The 22,479-nt window shown below is 37.4% G+C and overlaps 1 protein-coding gene across 6 annotated transcripts in view; it reads right to left on the bottom strand.

Moving 5' to 3' along the window:
- Positions 1 to 4,398: 4,398 nt before the first annotated feature.
- MBTD1 (mbt domain containing 1) overlaps positions 4,399 to 22,479 on the bottom strand; it is a 66,713-nt gene continuing 48,632 nt past the window's right edge. For all 6 annotated transcript variants that reach the window (XM_075994453.1, XM_020280973.2, XM_075994451.1 and 3 more), the window contains 5 exons: positions 21,143 to 21,290; positions 19,296 to 19,378; positions 18,533 to 18,767; positions 17,963 to 18,040; positions 4,399 to 7,639 (listed from right to left, as the gene is read on the bottom strand). In XM_075994453.1, coding sequence (XP_075850568.1) covers positions 7,521 to 7,639; positions 17,963 to 18,040; positions 18,533 to 18,767; positions 19,296 to 19,378; positions 21,143 to 21,290 — 663 coding nt within the window. In that variant the 3' untranslated portion in view covers positions 4,399 to 7,520. The remainder of the gene's footprint in view (positions 7,640 to 17,962; positions 18,041 to 18,532; positions 18,768 to 19,295; positions 19,379 to 21,142; positions 21,291 to 22,479) is intronic.

Here is a 22,479-nt window from a genome sequence, read left to right as displayed (position 1 = left end):
TATTTGTTAATTTTGAAGTTAACCTTTGAATGACTTTGTTATATCTGCTTTTTGTTGGAAAATATTTGAATACTTGTTTACATAATGGAGGTCTGTAGTTTAAGTTGATTCTCTAGATCTGAAGTCCCCAAAACCTAGTCCATGGACTAGTACCGGTCCCTGGCTTGTTAGGAATCAGGCCACACAGCAGGATGTGAGCAAGCCAACCAAAGCTTCATCTGTATTTGCAGCATTTATAGCCACTCCATCACTTGTGTCACTGCATCAGCTCTGCCTCGTTGTCGGATCAGTGGTGGCATTAGATTGTCACAGGAACGTGAACCCTCCTGTAAACTGCACGCGAGGGATCTGGGTTGCACTCTTTACGAGAATCTCATGCCTGATCTGAGGTGGAGCTGAGATTATCACTAGCAGAGAGGTTTGACTGCACAATAAATGTAATGTGCTCTTGAATCATTCCAAACCCACCCCCCAAAGCCCATGGAAAAATTGTCTTCATGAAACATCCCTGGTTCCCAAAAGGTTGAGGACTGCTGCTCTAGATAAGTATCAGTCATTTGTGACCTTAAGGGTGTCTTGATTCGTGTTAGGAGAATGCAGATTCACAGCAATAAGTGGTTGAAAAGCAAGAAAGCGTTTTTGGGGTATGTTGCTGGAAGTTGTATTCTGCATTTTTCCATATTTAGACCTTATCAAACAATGACTTAAAATGTTACTGAGAGCACAAACAGTTCCATCTGTAGTTCTTCAGATGCCTTGGTGACACCAACTTGGTGAGGCTGAAGTGCTAATTTGAGTGTGATGTCACGATTCTCAAAGTCAGCGACCCTTTCATTTTATTCTCCAATAAATGGGTCTATAACATTTGTGTATTCCTCAAATGATTCGCATAAATCATCCTGCTCATCAGTGACCTTTGCTAACTGCAGAAAATGTTCATCAAAAATTTCCTTTTGAAGAAAAAGTGTTTTGAAAAAGTTTAGCGTTTTCCAAAATGCTTGGATTTTTGGCCACATACCATATGTGGACTTAGTTTTTACCTTGCACAGAAATATTCAAGTAATTTTTATTTGACCTGATGTCACACAGAAATGCTGCATTCCTGTAGAAATCGTTTAATAATTTGCATGGCTAATTCTGTTCTTTGTAGAATTTAACTATCCGTTCTTGCAGAAATAAAATTTTGGCTCACACCTGTCCCTGTGATAACCAATGCACTTTAGAATGATAAGGCAAATCCACACTGAATACCTCATCATTCAACTTTAGTATGTTATGATACTGATGATGCCACGTTGCATTTGCAGGAACATAGTTAACAATACTTATAACTTGTTGCAAAGCGTCACTTAAAATAGCTTTAGCACAGAGATTTTGCTGATGCAAGATGCAATGAAATGAGAGCATCTGGTTCTGTTAATACTTTTTTATCTGTGCAATAAAAATTTCATGTTTTCCTGTTATGAAAGGTGCACTGTCTGTACATACACTCCCTGAATGTATCAAATTCAGTCCCACTTAATGGCATTTATCTTGAAAGTTGTTGAAGATATTCCCCATGTTCTGTTTGCAAGAGTGCCCAGAAGTGTTGAGGTCAGTGACTTTAGAGTAGAAAAGAAACAATTCATTTTTTTCCTTCAGAATGACATAAATGCCTTAATGGGTTGGTACAAAAGTCACATCAGGATTCTAGTTTCGAGGCAATAATGAATAGAAAATTTATATATTTTGGAAATTTAATATTTTAAAAATTATTTTTCAATTTCAAATGTAATTCACTCATAGTCCGCCTGATAGTTTGTGCTGTGCATTGATGATGAATCCGTTTTGCTCGTGTGATGAGGAAAGCTTTATTTTATTTATTTATTTATTTTGAGACAAGAGTCTTGCTTTGTTGCCCAAGCTAGAGTGAGTGCTGTGGCGTCAGCCTAGTTCACAGCAACCTCAATCTCCTGGACTCAAGCAATCCTCCTGCCTTAGCCTCCCAAGACTACAGGCATGGGCCACCATGCCCAGCTAATTTTTTCTATATATATTAGTTGGCCAATTAATTTCTATTTATAGTAGAGATGGGGTCTTGCTCTTGCTCAGGCTGGTTTTGAACTCCTGACCTGGAGCAATCCACCCACCTCGGCCTCCCAGAGTGCTAGGATTACAGGCGTGAGCCACCACGCCCGGCCATGAGGAAAGCTTTAAAGCACTGAAAGCTTGTTTTACTTTACAGGCAGCTTTACTTATAATGTAAATCAGAATAGGTAACATATACATAAATGTTTTCATTACATTATTTTTAAATGTTCACAATTTTATTTTGATAAATGAAAAATTAGAAAAGTTGTATCACGGCTATCAGCTAAAGTCACTGTGCGGGTTCATCTGTGGCTGTTGACTATAGTCAACGCCGGTACTGAAGTGGTTAAAATGATAGATTCTGGGACAGGGCTCAAGAACCTGCATTTAAATGTGCTCCCTGGTGATCCTTACACATGCTGAGCTAGTGTAGCAGTTAAGCACTGACTTAACTCTGACAGGGTTGTTTGAAGAACTTTACATAAATGAATTCATTGCACCTTTACAACTCTTGGGAGGCTGGCACTAGTACCCCCATTTTACGACTGAGCAAACTAGCCAAGAAGTTACATAGCCAGCCAGTGAAGGAGGAACCAGGTTCCAACTCAAGGGGCTGGTTTCACACTCCATGCTTGTGGCCACTAGGCTTTACTGCCTTCGTATAAGTAGTTTTCCAGTGACATGAGAAATGAGTTTGGAGGGTCAATGAAGTTGATTCAGAGTGGTGCAAGCTGAGAAGGCGGCTTTGGACGTTAGGACTTAATTTGGTGGAGCTGAATGAGAAAGAGTACGGTGAGATTAAAAGAACTGCCTCTGGGGTAAGGGTGGGTTGAGGATCTAATCCTGTATCAGCTTGGGGTGTGAAAGTGACAACTCATTCAGAACCTTCCATGCTTTCAATGAACCTTTTAGAAAAAACCACATAGCAAATGCATTATTTAAAATGCATTACCGGCCGGGCGCTGTGGCTCACGCCTGTAATCCTAGCTCTTGGGAGGCCGAGGCGGGCGGATTGCTCAAGGTCAGGAGTTCAAAACCAGCCTGAGCAAGAGCGAGACCCCGTCTCTACTATAAATAGAAAGAAATTAATTGGCCAACTGATACATATATAAAAAAAATTAGCCGGGCATGGTGGTGCATGCCTGTAGTCCCAGCTACCTGGGAGGCTGAGGCAGAAGGATCACTTGAGCCCAGGAGTTTGAGGTTGCTGTGAGCTAGGCTGACGCCACGGCACTCACTCTAGCCTGGGCAACAAAGCGAGACTCTGTCTCAAAAAAAAAAAAAAAATAAATAAATAAAATAAAATGCATTACCTTTTTTCCATTATCTATTCCTTGTCAAGAGGCAAACCCTATTTCAGCCTGTGGGACTTGGAATTCCTAACAGGCCAAAAAATGATTATCCTAGCTTTAGTAGTAGTTGGTAGAAAGGAAATAGTTTAACTGTTCTCCCTACCTCACAAGCCTGGATAAATAACACAACGTTAAAAAGTTACTTGTTTTGGGGAAACACTTGTTACTCTTAATTCTGGGCATACTGTATACCAGGGAACTAGTTTCCCAAGAGGCATATAATGGTTTACAAAAAGCTCATGGGATATTAAATGAGCGCCAAACTGGGAATTCCAGCTTACTAGGGCAACTGTTCAAGCCATTTAAGGTAGAAAGCAGAACAGAAATGAGGTTCTTTTGTTTTTCTTGGAATTTGTTATATTTTTCTAAAGTGTGAAATTAACCCCTGAAGGGACCCAATCCATTTCATCACTATCTTACATATCCTCTCCCAATTCATAAAATTTGCTACAAACTGCTTTTGCAGAACAAGTTGAATAATTTTCCAAAGAGCCAGCTGTTGATAAAGGAGAGCTTTTTTGCATTCTCTTTTAATGTAAAGGGCAAGAGTTAGCTGGGATGTTTTACTTACACTCTAAGTTTGATGCTGAAGTTAATGGAGTTAAAAACACAAACAAAAATGTCTCCTAGTAACTAAAGCATGCCACCCCCAAAACATAATATTTTAAGTGACTTAATTTCCCTGTAAACTGTCCCTGTACCCATTCACCTGTGCTTGCTCTTGCTGTAGTTTTTGCCCTTTCCCTGCCTGTGAAATCCCAGCTCCAATACAACCATGTCCGCTTGTCCATATTCTTTCTCCCTCACCAGCTACTAGTAAATTCCTCCTCACAGCACTCACGTGCTTTGCTCTACCTTATTACAGGTTCCTTGAGGAAGGAACTGACCCAGCTTTCACAGGGGCCTCCGTATGCTTCTAGAAGGCAAGCAATATACTCCCCCCCACCCAAATCAAAGCATATTAAAGAATCACTCAAATACAGCTTAACTTTAACATTTTATTTTGTGTAAAAAAGGGCAAATTTAGTGAATTATTTTCATCTTGTACACAAAGTTATAATTTTAATGCTTTTCACATCCATGCTGAAAATTTGCGATTTGGTAAAAATGAAAGGAACATAAATTTCTCCGAAGGAATTTTTCACGCCATTATATATACACTTCATGAGAAAGTTTCAAACACTTTCTCAATGATCACGAGTTACCAAGAAAATAAAAGATTAAATTTGTACAGATATTGATCTATATATCAAATACATACAGAAATGATGTAAAAACCTTATGCAGTTTACTTTGACCTCTGTCCTCAAAAGATTTGCCCAGGGACAGATACTTTTCTTTTGTATAAATGACTGTGGCTTTATTTAAAATATGAAAATCAAAGGAAGAAACCCAGTTTAATCACAGTATTTTTAAAATCCCTTCCCAATATTAAAGGATCATTACTAATATATAGCACCATAATACAAATATTGATGGGAGAGGGTATTCACATCACGCAAAATTAATAATAATAATAAAAACAAACAAACACTGAAAACCCGTGTTAGTATCCGTAGAATAAGTTGATAACAGCTTTAGCTTTCCTCATACACAGCAAGGAAAAGGTTAAAGAGTTTAAACTACCAAAAGTCCCCAAATAATCCTAACAGGGAAAAAAAAAAACCAAAAACAAACCCAAGGTCAGCAGTACATTTTGAACCATAAAAGAGAATGGGGCTATTGAGTTGTACAATTGGAGTTATGGCTAAGACATAAGTCTCCCCTGCGTTAACTTATTTTCTGTTCATCAGCAGTAGGAGTCAGAATATGAACAATGAAGAGGGCTTCAGACTGTGTTTAGACTGTAGGCAGTCCCAGACTGTGTTTAGACTGTAGGCAGACCAACTTTAACTGTTGGTCACGGGATCAAGACAAGAAACACTTCATTACTAGGTGGGACACTCAGAGCCTGGTTTTGTTGTAGAATTGGAAGCTTATAAAACCTGGCTACAAATGAGCATTTCACAGAATTAATTACCAGGACTGACTGGCTCCAAATCGTTTCTCTCCTGGCTTACTCAATTCCCCATAGAGAACCCCTAAACCCAAGGGGCTGGCAGAGTATACCATACGATAGGTTTCTTGTGCCCATATTATAGAATCAGAGTCCTGGGTTTAATTCACTGAGCCTGAGAATAACGACTGCTATAACCTTTGCTTTGGAACGCTTCTAGGCTTTAAGTTTATGGGAAGATTCTTCAAAGTTAAAGATCTGGGAAGTGTGAGGATGTCACATTTACAGTAGGTCCCTCTCAGCAATGTTGTTTAAGATAAATATCCAGTAATTTAACAGCTGAATTCACATACATTTGACACATAAGAATCAACTTGAGTTGATGTGATCTGCATTTATGCCCCCAAAGAGTCAGTATTAAGAAATGGTGACATGCGATTCCATACATTCTTACACTATAAAGTAATAAATTTTACTTCCAGTAGCTACTACAAAACCTTATGTTATTAACCCCTCTTGCATAGAATGAGGTAAACCTGTGCGTATTACCAATGCTATTATTCCCAAAAGTAGAGCAATATTTTAGAAAATAAATTGCTGGTTTTTAACGTTCTATGTATTTTAAAATTCAAACAAAAATCTTACTAAAATGGTCTCCTGGGGCTTTCCCTTAACATTTTTTAAAGCATTCCATAGGCTGAAGGACTGTAGAGGTTAATCATTTTGATTAATTTCTAATTAGCCCTGCCTATATTCCAGAGGAGATGGTCAAAATTACCACTCTGAAGAGGCCAGGCTAAGACCCAGAAGCACTTCTAGAACAGATGCAATTAATTCCTGAGAGTTTAGTTTATGAACCTCACTGGTAAACGCTAGAGCTCTCTCATTCAGTCACAACTCAGTAGAAAGTTAGAAAATGCAGAGAGCAAACTTCACCAATTTACCCTTGTATCCTTTTTTAAAAGGAAGCCATGTTAATTTTAAAACAGGGAATGTTTGAAATGGTCCAAATTGGTTACTGTTAAAATAAATTCTGAATACAATTAAAGACAATTCATAATATATATATGGAATTTTAAGAAAATGAAATTCGCCTTCAAATTAGTTTTCTCACAAATCCAGGATAGTTAAAAGCAGAGCTGGAATGATTTTTGAAATCTAAACTTATTTTGCCTTTGGACAACTTTCAATTTGATTTGCTTGGTAATACAGTACATCTGTTTTTGGGTGTGGTTATACCAAGTTATCATCTCACAGATGGAGGGAAATGGCAAAGAACTGATCAGAATCCCTTTTGTGGGGGCATTTATTTTTTAGTAAGGAAAATAAAATAAAGACAATATTGCATTTTCTCCAACCCCTCAACGTGTAGACCGAGATCCTGTATATCTTGTCAACCATTCCAGTTTAACACTTTAGTGTTAGGATAATTTTAATCATTTTTTAATTAAAAGAGAACATATAAAAGTATCCAGAGTTCTTCCAGTTTCATACAGAACTCCAAATAAATTTTCACAGAATGAAAAACATTTCTGTACACACATTTAAAATGGGCTGCAATAAAATGCCAACAAGCAGAATTAATTACCCCTTCCATGATCTATGTGGTGATGAACCCTCCATGAGGGGTTCAGTTGCATATTTCTGCAGCAAAGGAAGCTGGAGATGTGACTGGCCTAACTTCTAAAATCCCCAAATCTCCCAACAGGTACCAAAAAGGTTCATTTGTAATGACAGTTCATTTGCATTTACAGCTATATCCTTCTGAAATCATTTCCTTCAATCCTGCTACCTAAACTTTAATCTTACCAAAAAAGTTAGAATTTCAGTTCTTGTTAACAATGCACATAAATCCAAACTTGGAAAATATTACAAAATTCTTTCAAAAGCTTCAAATACAACACAAAAATTGTCCATCTTTATAAATTGAAAAATTTCCCCCCCCCCACTAAAATAGTTTCCCCACCCACCTGAAAAATCTGGAACTGAAATTTTCTATGTTTAGCAAAATGTCCCAGTAGAATAGCCCCACTGTACAGCTGGATTGATTATAAATCAGTCCTGTGTAAAATCCTTTCCCCACCCTCAGTTTCTGAGCCAATTCATGGCTCTTGTTTGATGTAGAAGTTGGCAGAGCCATTGCTTTCCTGATCAGATGCTCCTTGGAGGAAATTATAATCCTCCCCATCCAGCAACTCCTCCTTCAGCTGCAATGTAGTCACTGCAGGAAAAAGAAATATATATGAAATGTTATTAAGCCTTTCTGGAATATTCATATTGTCTTTAATCTTTATGTTCCATCAGCTTTACAGTTAATAAGACTTCTTCAATAATTCTTAAAATTAGCTTTACAGTTCATAAGTTAAATCAGCTTTACAGTTAATAAGACTTTCTTCAATAACTTTTAAAAATTAAACTCCTGAAGTATGAGCACTCAATTTTAATTTTCAAAGTGTACAGCAGTTAAGCAATGTTCTGAAAAGGAATATGGCATATTGGACACTAAACAACCGACAACTTCGATAAAATGTTCAAGGTAATAGTGCTCACTAATTTAACTAAAATAATCAGAATTTTGCTTATGATTAAGTATTCACTTTTATGTCAATGTTCATACAAACAATGATGTATTTTCTGCATGGTGCTGAAGTATAATATTTAGTAAGTACCAACACAACAAACACAACTTCAATATAACCTTATTATTCCCAAGGAATATTTTTATTAAAAAGACTCCTTGAAGGAAAAGGTATCAGATATTAAGTACTCTAAAAAAACAAACAAACAAACAAACAAAAAAAAACAAACTAAAAACCAAAACAACTCCTATATTAAAACTAAAATCATGGAAAAATCAAACAATCATTTTAACTAAAATAAAAATTTATTGACACCAATGTGACAATCACTGATGCAAATCTACTAATATTTCCAAATTGGATACTTAATAGTAGTATTTACTGCCTGAGTTCTTATCTGATGATCGTTTTTTATTTGTTTGTTTGTTTTTGAGACAGGGTCTCACTGTGTTGCCCAGGCTAGAGTGAGTGCCATGGCATCAGCCTAGCTCACAGCAACCTTAAACTCTTGGGCTTAACAATCCTCCTGTCTCAGCCTCCCGAGTAGCTGGGACTACAGGCATGTGCCACCATGCCCAGCTAATATTTTTCTATTTTTAGTTGTTTGGCTAATTTCTTTGTATTTATAGTAGAGATGGGGTCTCACTCTTGCTCAGGCTGGTCCTGAGCTCAAGTAATCCTCCCGTCTTGGCCTCTCAGAGTGCTAGGATTATAGGCGTGAGCCACCGCGCCAGGCCAAATCGCTTGTTAATGAAAATAAACCGACAGTATGGGCAGTCCTCAATTTATGTATAGGTCATGTTTCAATAGGTATTTATTTCTATGGGAAACTGTTTTTCAGTTTGTAGTATTTTATGTGGGGCTTAGGTTTCTTGGTAGCCACAGAAGTCATGCTAGGCAGAATTCTTTGTGGCAGGAGGTCTCTTTCTAATGCCACAAGCAAGCATGAAGAGAAGGAGAATTTCATTTTTGCTAGACCCCAAACTGGTGTTAGGCAAAAATTTTAAGCCAAGTTAACTGAGATTTTCCTACCTCCTTTATAAACCTCTCTGGTTATTCCTCCTCAACACAATTACCCAAAACCATCAGATTCCATCCTTTCCCTGAAGTCTATTCTACCTCCTACAGAACTTTCTGCCTTCAAAAAATTACTTCACTACTTTTTTCTTCTAATCATAATGATCTCAACTAGGTGTTAGAAACTAGTTTCATATATAGAAAAAATGAGCTGGGCATGGTGGTGTATGCCTATAGTCCCAGTTATCTGGGAGTCTGAGGTTTCTGTGAGCTAGGCTGACACCATGGCATTCTACCCCGGGCAAGCAAAGAGTGAGACTTTGTCTCAAAAAAAAAAAAAAAAAGAAAGAAAAGAAAGAAAAGAAAGTAAGGAAAAGAAAAGAAAAGAAAAGAAAAGAAAAGAAAAGAAAAGAAAAGAAAAGAAAAGAAAAGAAAAAAAGAAAGAAAGAAAGAAAGAAAGAAAGAAAGAAAGAAAGAAAGAAAGCAAGCAAGCAAGCAAGCAAGCAAGCAAGCAAGCAAGCAAGCAAGCAAGCAAGCAAGCAAGCAAACAAACAAACAAACTAGTTTTGGCCCAGTTATGATGGCTCAAAACTGTAATCCTAGCACTTGGGATGCCGAGGTGGGAGGACTGCATGAGGCCAGGAGTTTGAGACTAGCTTGGGCAATATAGTGAGACCTCATCTCTACAAAAAAAATTAACCAGGTAGGGTAGTACATGCCTGTAGACCTAGCTACTTGGGAGGCTAAGGCAGGAGGATTGCTTGAGCTCAAGAGTTTGAGGCTGCAGTGAGCTTTGATTGCATCCCTGCACTCCAGCTTGGGTAACAGAGCAAGACCCTGTCTCAAAAAAAAAAAAAAAACAAACCCCCCCCCCCAAAACAAAAACAACAACCCTCGTTCAATAACTACCAACCTCCAAGAGATGTGTTCAGGTTTCTTAAAAAGTTACTTTCTAACCAAATTGAGTTTTTAAAGTTTCAAATAATTTAAAGAATAGGCGAGGTGGCCACTTACGCTAATACACCTGAAGGAATCTAATCACACAGTGAGCAAAGCTAACTTTCTTCCCCAACTTCTTCAGCACACACACATCTGCTAAATCAGAAGTCATAAACTGTGCTTTCCACCCCCCCCCCTCACGTGGGCCCTGGGGTTCTTTATAAATTTTACTATATATACATATACACACACACATATATATATATTTTGGAGATAGAGTCTCACTCTGTTGCCTGGGCTAGAGTGCCGTGGCATCAGCCTAGCTCACAGCAACCTCAAACTCCTGGGCTCAAACTATCCTCCTGCCCCAGCCTCCCAAGAAGCTGGAACTATAGGCATGGGCCACCATGCCTGGCTAATTTTTTCTATATTTTAGTTGTCCAGCCAATTTCTTTCTATTTTTAGTAGAGGCGGGGTCTCGCTCTTGCTCAGGCTGGTCTCAAACTCCTGATCTTGAGCGATCCTCCCTGCCTTAGTCTCTCAGAGTGCTAGGATTATAGGCATGAGCCAACACGCCCGGCCAATTTTACTGTATATTTTGAAGCAAGAGATTTCACATAAGAATCTCAAAACATGAGCCTAGCATCCTTACAGAGCTATGATGAGTGGGAACTGACTGGCTGCTACCTCTGTATTTGGGCAGCCTGAGATCTCTGTCTGCCACAAAGCTCAACACACTCAGGCGGCTCATGACGCAGGCAGGAAACTGCCTGCCCCTGCAGGTATCTGGTTCGAAATGAAAGGGAAAAGTTCTTCGTTTTTCTCTATTAAGTATCTTTTTATTAGTAACTGGAGTAAAGGATACATATATATGGAATGTAAATTGGGAACTGCTCATACTGGGAAAAAAGGTCAGTTTATGAAGAGAATTAGGACTCAAGAGTATTTGGATGGATAGTAAGCCATTGAAGTCTTTCATGAAGCAGTATCACCAGGCAGAATAATATTAAAATGGTTACAACTTTTAAAGTCAAATAGTGCGGTTACAGAAAAATCCTTGACATTTTGATTTTTGTTACAAATGATTGGTTTAAAAAATAATGGCCTCTGACATCTTATTTACTAATTTAAAGAATAATCTTTTGAGAGATGACAATTTATTTTATTTTACTTTGGTACTTATTTTGGTATTGGTGGTCAAAAACTTAATAGCCCCAAAACAGAAAAGTGAATATACTGTGTAATAGCAAAACAAACACCAATCAGACTACTGAAAGGTAAAGCATATGAGACTGTATAGTTCTTCCTTTCTTTAAAAAAAATTATAGTATTATAAAAATGCTTTTACGAAGAACAGTATCAAGCATATAATCATTATCCTTCAAATCTAACCAACATGCATTAAGTGTGAGGGACATTTGAACAATACTATGAAAATAAACACATGGAAAAGGAAACAAAACCTGAATTTCATTAAAGGTGCAGTACCCACAATAAAAGGTTGATTAAAACGGTATCTTGTTATATGATGATTAGATGGCTAAATGAATGAGAAAAGAATTATCGTGCTCCAACATCAAACATGTTCCATTCAAACATATTTTTTTTAATGTAAGAAACGTAAGTTGAGATTCAAAAGCACATCCTGAAGCTATATCTGCATCTACTGCTAACAACAAATTTCTGGATTATGCTTCTAGTCATATGGAAATGATGTGCTTAAATGTCACTCAAGATAAAGGCAAAAACATTCATTCACATGTGGAATGCTTTAATGTAGTTTCATTGTTTTCATGGAATCTAAAATAAAGCCTGTCTGGTATTTTCACACTAATCACTTCTCCTTTCCAGACTATTCTCAATGGATGATGGATGGAATAAAACAGATCCTGTGATTGAAGGTTACTTTCTACACAAATGCATTTTCTTAGCCTTGTTTTTGAAATGAAGTCACTCTGTTGACACTAATCACTAACATTTCAGGAGATAAACTAAACAAAATCACGCATTTTCTCAGCTACAAAGCCCATAAATAATAATCTCAACAGCTAATCAAACTGTAACTTTCAGATAGTGAAGGTGGCAATGAATCCCTACATACACCAGAGTAAAATCACACTAAATCCCACAAGATGTGGCCCTGGCTCAGAAGACACTACAGATACTGGTGGAAGAAGTTGTTTCCATTTAGTACGTCTACTTTCAGTTCTTGAGTTCTGTCCATCCCAGAAATCAAGTTCTGGTTTACATGAATCAGGAACCTCTCAAAACGTGACACATACCTCCAAAATCAGTCTGGCGTTTGAAGAAAACATCCAAAATACAATAAAAATTCGAATGTATTCAGAACTCACAACATCCATACTTAACCAGGCAAAAGAAGACTATTTCATAAACAAGTACAAAAAGAAAAAAGTTACAGAAGAAAAGAAACTGGAATGCTCTTTAGATAGACTCTGAAGGTTTTTCCATTAAAGGGCAGGTAACTTTGAATTTGCAAACCTAGTCTGTTTTTCATGCAAAGACAGTATGTATTGTAATTTCTTTTGGATGTAAGAACATCAGAGTGATCGTCTGAGAAACAGACTGGGAAGGAGCAAGATGACTTAATACACTTTGAGGGAAGCAAAAGTTAATGAACATACCGTAAAATGTGCCCTCGAAAAAGGCTGAGAATTACAGGCACAAAAATATTAGCAAACAGAAGAAGAATGAGAAGAAAACAAGTAGTTACTAAGTCCCATCTAGGCATTCAACATACAATAAAGAATGCTGATTAGATGAAACAATTTAGTTTAAAAGCAATAGTTAAGATATGGCAGAATATATGCCAAGGCAGATACAACATTGGCTTTGAAGCTATATAATCTGTACTCATGCCTGAAGTTCTTCATATGCAAGTGAAGCCTTTCTGATACCACATTTGTTCTTAGCAATTACAAAGGGCAAAACCTTCTGCTGTCTTCCTTACAATCTACTGCCTTGGCCTCATCAATTAAACTCAAATCAAATGTCACTTCCTTAATGAATCACTACATATACATACACATGAAATTATGAAATTTCACTCAAATTCAATGCCAAAATTGTATAGGCACCATATTTCTAAATCTATGTTATTCAACTAAGATTGTGGTAAATGTTACTACCAAAACTAAAATTACAGTGGAATTCAAACATCCTTTCCATGAATGAGACACTATATAATGCTATGAACAAAGCCTCCTTTTTGGATCTGATTAATCAGATCTACCCCTAACAACACATTTCTCCCCCAGGCTAAGTCATAGAATCTCTAATGCAAAATGTTCAATCATTTTAATGAAACCACAAAATATTACAAGTTGTCTCACAATTCCATACACTGAAATTATAACCACCCTGATTTGAAGCTTGGAAATGTTTCATAACAAAATAAAAATCCTTCCCTGGTGATTTGTCTTAGTGAAGTGTCTATCAAAGACTAATGAAATGAATTTTTTAGTTGAAAGAAAATGAAAAATTTAATGAGTCAGCACCTGTTATGCCAGACCATGCTCAGTCTCCCACCACCCTACCCAGTACCTTTTCCCCTCTGTAGTACCTGCGGTGCTGGTGTGACTAGTTACCTGGTTTGAGGCTGGGACTGAACTCTCGGCTAGTGCTGGGAGGTGGGAAGGCCTCCAGGGCTGTCTGTGCTGGAAGGGTTCGATATGGAGGAGGAGTCAACTCTTCGTCACCAGAGAAGCTCCTCCGCACCCCACCTGTCATGGGCAGGCTCGACAAACTGACAGGCTTCTTCCCAACTGGCATCTTCCTCTCTAAATATCAAGTCAGACTAAAGTAAGCTTTTACTTACACGCGTGGTAAGAAAAGTGCATTATATATCTAGGAAAGCTGTGTTGCATAGGACACTCTGAAAAGAGAACCAACTATGCAAGGTGTGTATTTCTGAAAACAAGGTGGGGAGAAGGGGAGTCTGTGTTTGTGTTGGGAGAGATTGTTTCTATTCTCTTAGAGTCTGATAATCCTAGTTCGGACTCTCAAATTTAAAACAAAATGAAGCAAAATGAGCTATAAAGAACTTTAAATGTGGGGAAGAGCTGGCTAATTTCTTTCAAGAAAATCTCTGGGCTGGGCGCGGTGGCTCACGCCTGTAATCCTAGCACTCTGGGAGGCTGAGGTGGGTGGATTGCTCGAGGTCAGGAGTTCAAAACCAGCCTGAGCAAGAGCAAGACCCCATCTCTACTATAAATAGAAAGAAATTAATTGGCCAACTAATATATATATATAAAAAATTAGCCAGGCATGGTTGTACATGCCTGCAGTCCCAGCTACTCGAGAGGCTGAGGCAGTAGGATTGCTTAAACCCAGGAGTTTGAGGTTGCTGTGAGCTAGGCTGATGCCATGGCACTCAGTCTAGCCTGGGCAACAAAGTGAGACTCTGTCTCCAAAACAAAAAAAAAAAAAAAAAAGAAAGAAAATCTCTGCTTGAGGTAGGGCGAAAACTCAATGGAAGAGAGAAAGGGTCTTTAAACTCTCCTTTTAGGGTAGCACTTCACTGCCCATATATACACAAACACTGGCCTTCATGGAGAAATCAAGGTAATAACAGTTTAAATGTATTATATGGGTGGCAGGATTTTATTGATATAAAATGTGTTCCCCTAAACTTATAGTTTACAATCCACTTTTTAAGAAAGCCCTTATAATTCATATTCTTAAAAGTGTTTCTAAAATTCAAAGATTATTGCTTGCAAGTTCTTGAGCAATCTAATTTCTTTTGAAACAAATTTATCACACCATTTGGCCATGGTTTCATAAGCAAACATAAGCCTCCTAAAACTTGTACAATGCTTTCGCCAACCAAAAAATACTCTGAATTTTGCCAATGCCGAACAAGCAAGCACAGCGCATTAATCAGGTTGAAAGCTGAAGGACACTTACATATCTTTGTGATTGTAAGTTATGTTTATTTTCCACCAGAGCATACAACGACCCAGGTAAGAGCAATCAGAAATTATGCTTTACAAAGTCAATGCTAAAAGATAAATCTAAGTCAGACAGTATTCCTACGTAAAATGATCTGGAAACTAAGCTACCTGGGAGCATAGAATCAATTTTCAACTGACAAACCAAAACCGCCAGTAGCAACCTCTTAGACTTTTTCTACTATACTATCTATGTACTTAGAGGTAAAAATGCAAAGAGAAATCTCCAACTCTTACAACTTACAATAGTCCCCAAAAATGGTAAAATTTAGAGCAGAAATTAGTACTGGTTTTTCCTGCTCTAGAATTACTACACCTTACAAAAAGGAAGCTTTTGAGATCAGACCATCTATCTATATGTGATACTCTTGGCAGGACTTTATTTTCAAAAGGGCTAATTAATAGCTATCTCTTTATAACATGAACAGAGCTTATTACAAAGCAAGCTGGAACAATGAAGCCAATCAACTGTGTATTTCTGTAAAAAACAAGCACAACCAAAGAACACACTGAGGGATGATTTTAACTACAAAAAGACCAAAGAACAGTAAGATGAAACAACAGAGCCAGCATATGATATCTACAGGTAAACTTAAAAACAAACCAAAGGTTTTACAGCCCATTTCCTATTGATATAAGTCTGCCTGCTATGGATGGCAGGTTTCTAAGATCCAAATTCTTTCTTATTTGGTTAACTGAAGTTCTGTGAGAAAAATTTCTAGCAAACTGTTTGCTGAGTAAAATAGAAAAATAAAAGGAGTACCCTTCCAACGAAAACTGCTTCTTCTTAATACAGCACTTCAATTCCTTATCCTCAGTTCCAACATTCAAAAAGTTTCTTAGCAAAACTTTGACAACAAAACCATACCTCACCTGCTGATACTATTTATAATTTTTATTTGGCCCATTTAATGTAAATACTTATTTTGCTTCAGAAAATGCCCCAGAGTCTGCAAGGGGTGTTACATAATATAAGTTATGCATCTTTTCTAAAATCCAAAAAATTATGAATTCTAAAACATACTTGGCCTCAAGGGTTTTTAATGAGGAATTATGGGTCTGTAGATCTTTTCTATGTCCAAGGGACAATTTAAGGACATTAGGGATAATGTCATACTATTAAGAGCTGTTAAAGTGTCACGTTTAAGGAACATGCTACATGCACAGCTAAATTCATTTTCCTACTAATCCAGAAGTCTGGTAATTATAAAACCGGGGTACTGATATTACTACTTCATTAATTACATATTTCTTCCTATGTCCCCAGCCCATTAATTCAAAACAATTTAAACTCCCTAAGTCACAAACAAACCCTGTAAGGGTCACACTGAGGGAGGCATGTGAATTGTGCACACGATGCTCATAAATTGGTTCTAAAAAGCTACCGAGTAATAAAAATAGTTCTTTTTTTTCTTTTACATATTTTTTTCTTTTTTTTTTTGTTCTTTTTCTGATCATCACTGATTGTATGGACATGAGGAAAAAATAGTTCTTAATTTGATGTCTTGGAAAGAAAATTCTGAAATATCAAAAGTCTTGTCCAACAGAAAGTGAAAACACAGGCTAAAGCAGGCTGTGTTATTTGCTTTACAGAAAGCCTAGCAATCACACCTGCTATGGTTAGTCTACTGACATAAAGTTCCCATGTAAACTCTTCCAATCATTTCCAGATAAACAGGCATTTATTTTGGTCTGCCTGGTCTGGCACTGCTTTCTTTCAGGTGAATATCAGACTTGACAAACAGCTGGTGGACAGAATAATTCTGGGCGTATGCCTATTTTATGCCTACAAAATAAAGGCTTGTGGGGGATGTTACTTGTATGAGGCTATCCTGGGTTTCAGCCTGGGGCAAACTTGCTTTTCAAAGCACCACTACAGTGGCTAGCAGACATTTTTAAGTTCCTCACTTAAAAAATTATAAACAAACAACTATAATTAAAAAGGTAGGGTGACTTCTGGGGCCCCCCTCTCTTGGGGCCCCAGAACCTCATCCACGAAATAAAAAAAAAAAAAAGGTAAAAACAGGGTAGATTTGATTCTTCATGCTGCTTCAGTCTCTTGGTTGTTAGATCAACACTATTTGAACATAGTCATTGCACATATTTGGCAAGTCAGCTGGAAAAATCTGTTTCAGCTTTAATCCTCCAGTGTACCTTTTAAGTTTAAAGATACCTTTAAACAATAATAGGCTAGGTGCAGTGGCTCATGCCTGTAATCCCAGCACTTTGGGAGGCCAAGGCAGGAGGATCGCCTGAGGCCATGAGTTTGAGACAAGCCGGGGCAACATTACAAGATCCCATCTCCACAAAAAATAAAAATTTAGCTGAGTGTGGTGGTGCATGCCTGTACTCCCAGCTACTCAGGAGGCTGAGGTAAGAGGATCTATTAAGCCCAGGAATTAGAGGCTGCAATGAGCCATGATCAAGCCACTGCACTCCAGCCTGAGTGACAAAGCAAGAGAACAAGACCCTGTCTCAAGAAAGCTCACAAAACAAAAAACTTTATCTTAGAATGAAATTTTATATTTCTTTTGCTTTGGTTATTAATGCCAACAATCATTCACTGTAAAAAGAAGTATAACAAAGAAAGCATATTTAGAAAAATCTGTTAGCCTCAACCTGGATTTCTTACAGGTACTATTCTAGAAAGAGAGTTTTGCTTTACAAAAAGGATGGGTTTATTAGGCTCCAAGGCTATTGTAAGTATCAAACATCTGCTTTTTTAAATAAGTAAAATAAAGTTTTTAAAAAAGGATTAACTTTTAGTAGGTTTACATATTATTTCAAGAATCATTCATAGGCTCTATTCTTTACCATGTATGCTTTAAATATCATGGTAATCATTTCTCCTGTCTATTAAAATATAAGTATTTCTCATTATTGAAAAGGTTTGCCTTTTATAGCATACTGCACCTTTAAGCATAATACATAATGCAAAGTCATCAGTTCTCACAAGAGATATTATTTTCTGTGCAAGAATACTGTAACCCAACTGGTTAACAATCAGAAAATATATGCAAACGCCATGTGGTGACCCACTTTTCTTATGTCCTTTGTATTGCTGGGACTTAGCCTTTTTCTTCTGTTTTGAAGATGCTGACTGGCTTTCTCTTGATGCTGAAAAATAAAAAGGGAAAATTGATACCAGATAATTGCTTAGAATTTTAGATACAACTTAGATGAACTATCTTTTACCGAGACTATTATCCTTACAGAAAGTACATGATGCTTTGAAAGTAAGCGTACTTATTCCTACAAAACCACGGACCTCAATAACAGATGGATTCCACTATTTACTCAATAGCACTTATTATATGCCAATAAATTATTAGTCTGTAATTTTAAGCTTACTGAAATAGTAAGTCTAGTTTAATTCGGTGACTGTTGTGTTTCTACAGTTATCATGTAACTGATTACTGAGTTCACACTGCCATGGTACACATGGTCTGATTCTGTGATATTGTTGTTGAGTCTTAATATCTTACCTGGCAACCAATCAGACTTAGGTATATTCTTGTCCTGTGAGCTCACAAGATGATTTATGTGAGATAGTCCTCTGGAGAATTGCTGATTTTTATAAAAGGACACCTTTTCTGTATACCAACTTACACTGTGATGCTGGAGGCTGTAGCTGATATCCAGTTAATTGACACCACCCTACAGGATAGAGGTCAGGGGACTCACAGTCTACCCACTGATCATATTCTTCTTCCCATCCATCAAAATGTATCCTCAAGAGACGATGAATAATTCGAGTTACTGTGGCTACACATATTAAACGTGGCTCCATGAGATCTACTGCTTCTAATTTCATTCCTACACGAAAGCCGTGATTTGGAACATCCTGACATGGAGAAGCAAAACATCAACATTATTGTAAAGAAGAAAAACGCACAACTCCACTATTACCAAGAAATCAAAAAAACAGAAGCAGCAGAGTCAAATAACATAATTTAAACCACAAATCCCAAATAATTCTTTAACTAAGCATAGTACAAAGGTGAAGCATTTAAGAACTAGTCAGGAAAAGTATTCATTTCTATTTCACTCAGATTATGAAACATAATCTGGAAATAAGCTTTGATTCCTCAGAAAATATTTACTAATATATTGTCTTATTTATTTTTTAGGCTAGTCAAATGAAGCAGTGGGAATGGAGAAAGAACAAAAGAACTGTAACTGGCTGTGATCAATTAGTTGTAAACATCACTGCACTCAGACCAGCTATATTGTTTTATTACTGTATGTTTGCATACAGTAATGCTTACTAAGAAATTCTAACATAAGTCAAAGGCATTTTCATCAACAATGATTTGCACTTATGAGGTATGACAAAACCTCACATAATTATTATGCTGTCATTTAAATTTACCTTATTAAATAGTTTTACTGGTGCTGCAATGGAGCCAGTTTCCCTGAGGTAGTCAAACCATTTAAAAGGAAGTTTTGTGTAACCTAAAAAACACAACTGGTTTAAGTAGCAGTTCATTTAAAATTAACATAACCTTAAAATGTAGACAAAAAGTAACTCAGTACACAAATCTCATATTTTAGGTTATATGATCAACTTTTTTTTTTTTTTAAGACAGAGACTCACTGTGTTGCCCAGGCTAGAGTGCCGTGACATCAGCCTATCTCACAGCAACCTCAAACTCCTGGGCTCAAGCGATCCTTCTGTCTCAGCCTCCCAAGGAGCTGGGACTATAGGCATGTACCATCATGCCCGGCTAATTTTTTCTCTCTCTATATATATTAGTTGGCCAATTAATTTCTTTCTATTTATAGTGGAGACGGGGTCTCACTCTTGCTCCAGGTGGTTTCAAACTCTTGACCTTGAGCAATCTGCCCACCTCGGCCTCCCAGAGTGCTAAGATTACAGGCGTGAGCCACCGTGCCTGGGCTATATGATAAACTTTTAACACATGCTAATACTGTTAAATGCAACAATTCCATGTTATAAAAAAATTTCCCCCTTCGAGACACACTGGTATGCCTACTTATCTCAATACAAAAGCGACTCTTCTCTATTTACTACAAGGATAGACTTTTGTTTTTATCAATTCTAGGCTTTAGAACAGCCTAGCATTTAATACTTTGGAGTGATAACTTTCTTTCTTTGTAAGAAAGTTAAGAGCAAATATTATTTTTATAGACCTTAGTTTTAGCTTTCCTCCCTTTCTTAAAGAAAACCCCAATGCTCAAAATACTGAAATTAGGAAAATCACTGATTAAGCCATTAGAGTTAAAGTAAGATAGGACTCCTTCTTTTAAAAGGCCATTTGGGCTGGGTCCGGTGGCTCACGCCTGTAATCCTAGCACTCTGGGAGGCCGAGGTGGGCGGATTGCTTGAGGTCAGGAGTTCCAAAACAGCCTGAGCAAGAGTGAGACCCCGTCTCTACTATAAATAGAAACAAATTAATTGGCCAACTAATATATATAGAAAAAAATTAGCCGGGCATGGCGGCGCATGCCTGTAGTCCCAGCTACTTGGGAGGCTGAGGCAGGAGGATTGCTTGAGCCCAGGAGTTTGAGGTTGCTGTGAGCTAGGCTGATGCTACGGCACTCACTCTAGCCTGTGCAACAAAGCGAGACTCTGTCTCAAAACAACAACAACAACAAAAAAAAAAACTCAAAAAAACAAAAGGCCATTTGGTAATCCAAAGATAGAAACTTCTTTCCCTCAAAGGCTAAAGTATCTATTAATATGTTTTTTAAAAAGTTTATCTATGCAATAGCTCGTTGAGCCTATATTACTGTCTCAACAGGGTTTGAGAACACCAATTTGTATTACAAAATGTACAGATGCTCAGGAAAAATTCTATACTTAATTTATTGAACCTAGCTAGAATACAGTGTTTTTATTTATTTATTTTTTGTTTGTTTGTTTTTTATTTCGGCATATTATGGGGGTACAGATTTTAAGGTTTCAATAAATGCCCATTTCCCCCTCCCCCCACAAGTTTGAGTCTCCATCATGACCATCCCCCAGATGGTGCACATCTCACTCATTATATATGTATATACCCGCCCCCCCAGTGTTTTTAGAGCGCCCCACAGCTCTTTTATGTATGTGTATGTTTATCTATACACATACACACACGCACAAATATATGTATTCACACAGCAAGAAAATTTAGGGCTGTGTTAAATATTGTTAGCAGATACCACGTAAAAAGAAAGCAAGGATTAAAGTCCAGTGTTCATATTAGGATGAAGTACCTCTGGGTGGAGTAAGTTCAATCATGTTAATTTCACAGAAACCGACAGGGAAAATTGAAGGAGAGGTTGCATGATAACAGAACCAGTCAGATCCATCTGCTGCTTCTGAGCCATCGATCCCAATCATCAGGAATCCGTCAGCCAGCACCTTTTAAATTAAGACAATCCCAAGTATTTGGATTAGATTAGATACCACTATTATAAAATACTTTAAGTGACATTCTAAAAGAAAGGCAAATCTATTATACAAAAGTCTCTTAAAAGTGAAAAATCTTCTCTATTTCATTATGTTAAATAACAGGAACTATAATTAAAAACCTGGGTAAATTCTAGTTTGTACCAGAAACAAATGCAGGATTATACAGAAGTGATTTCGGAGGTCAGGGAAAAGCAGTGCCTTTGCCAATGGCTAAAGCTGCCTGCTGTTGTGATATCATGAAATTGGACTGAGTGCTCTTCTGCAATTTATCTAGTCTCAGAGCTAGGCTCTATTTCTTTTTTTGTTGTAGAGATGGGGGTCTTGCTATGTTGTGTAGGCTGGAGTACAGTGGCTATTCACAGGTGTGATCATAGAGCACTACAACCTTGATTGGGCTCAAGTGATTCTCCTGCCTCAAGCAGTTGGGACCACAGGCACATGCCATAGCATTGGTAGGCTCTAAATCCTATTTGGTAATGCCTTTCCTTCTTTCTTTCTTATCACATAGAGTTTTTCCAACCTTCTCCATCTTTTTCAAGCTCTATCTTGACCTCTTTTATGCTCCTCTGTGATAGATACTAAGGCTGGCCCACCTAAAGGTCCTCTTACTTCCTTCTTTATGCCTTCACACTATTGTAACAAGTAGCCCTTTCTTAAAAACTAAGAAAACTTCTCCATCTTGTCCTATTACCACTGAGACCTTTCTCCAAATACACCATCTCTTATATTAATATTTGCCTCTTATATTGTTTCCCAATTTCCATTAAGTTAAAAATACTTTATTTTGAAATAGGTTCAAAGTTACAGAAAAGGTTCAAGAATAGTACAATAAACTCTATTCACCAGAGACTCAATTCAAGTCCATACTATGTAACTCCTTGCAGTCTGATTTCTGTCCTTATCTAAATTGCTAAATTCACCAGTAAACTTCTAGTTTGCCCAATCCTTTAGTTTTTCCCCTCAACACTTACCCCTCTTCAAACTTTAGCCTCACAGCAGCATCTGATACTTGTTGACTACTCTTAACTTTCTGAAACTTCTTCTCCCAGACTGTCATCACATAATGGTCTATTGATCAATCTTCTCCTCTCTGATCATTCCTTCTGCATTTCTTTTGGTGGCTGCCCTTTCACCTCCA

This window comes from Microcebus murinus, chromosome 18 (genome assembly GCF_040939455.1).
Source record: "Microcebus murinus isolate Inina chromosome 18, M.murinus_Inina_mat1.0, whole genome shotgun sequence".
In the NCBI taxonomy this organism is placed as follows: Eukaryota; Metazoa; Chordata; class Mammalia; order Primates; family Cheirogaleidae; genus Microcebus; species Microcebus murinus.
The sequence above is the reverse complement of the archived record's forward strand: the minus strand, read 5'-3'. Positions and strand labels throughout refer to the sequence as shown.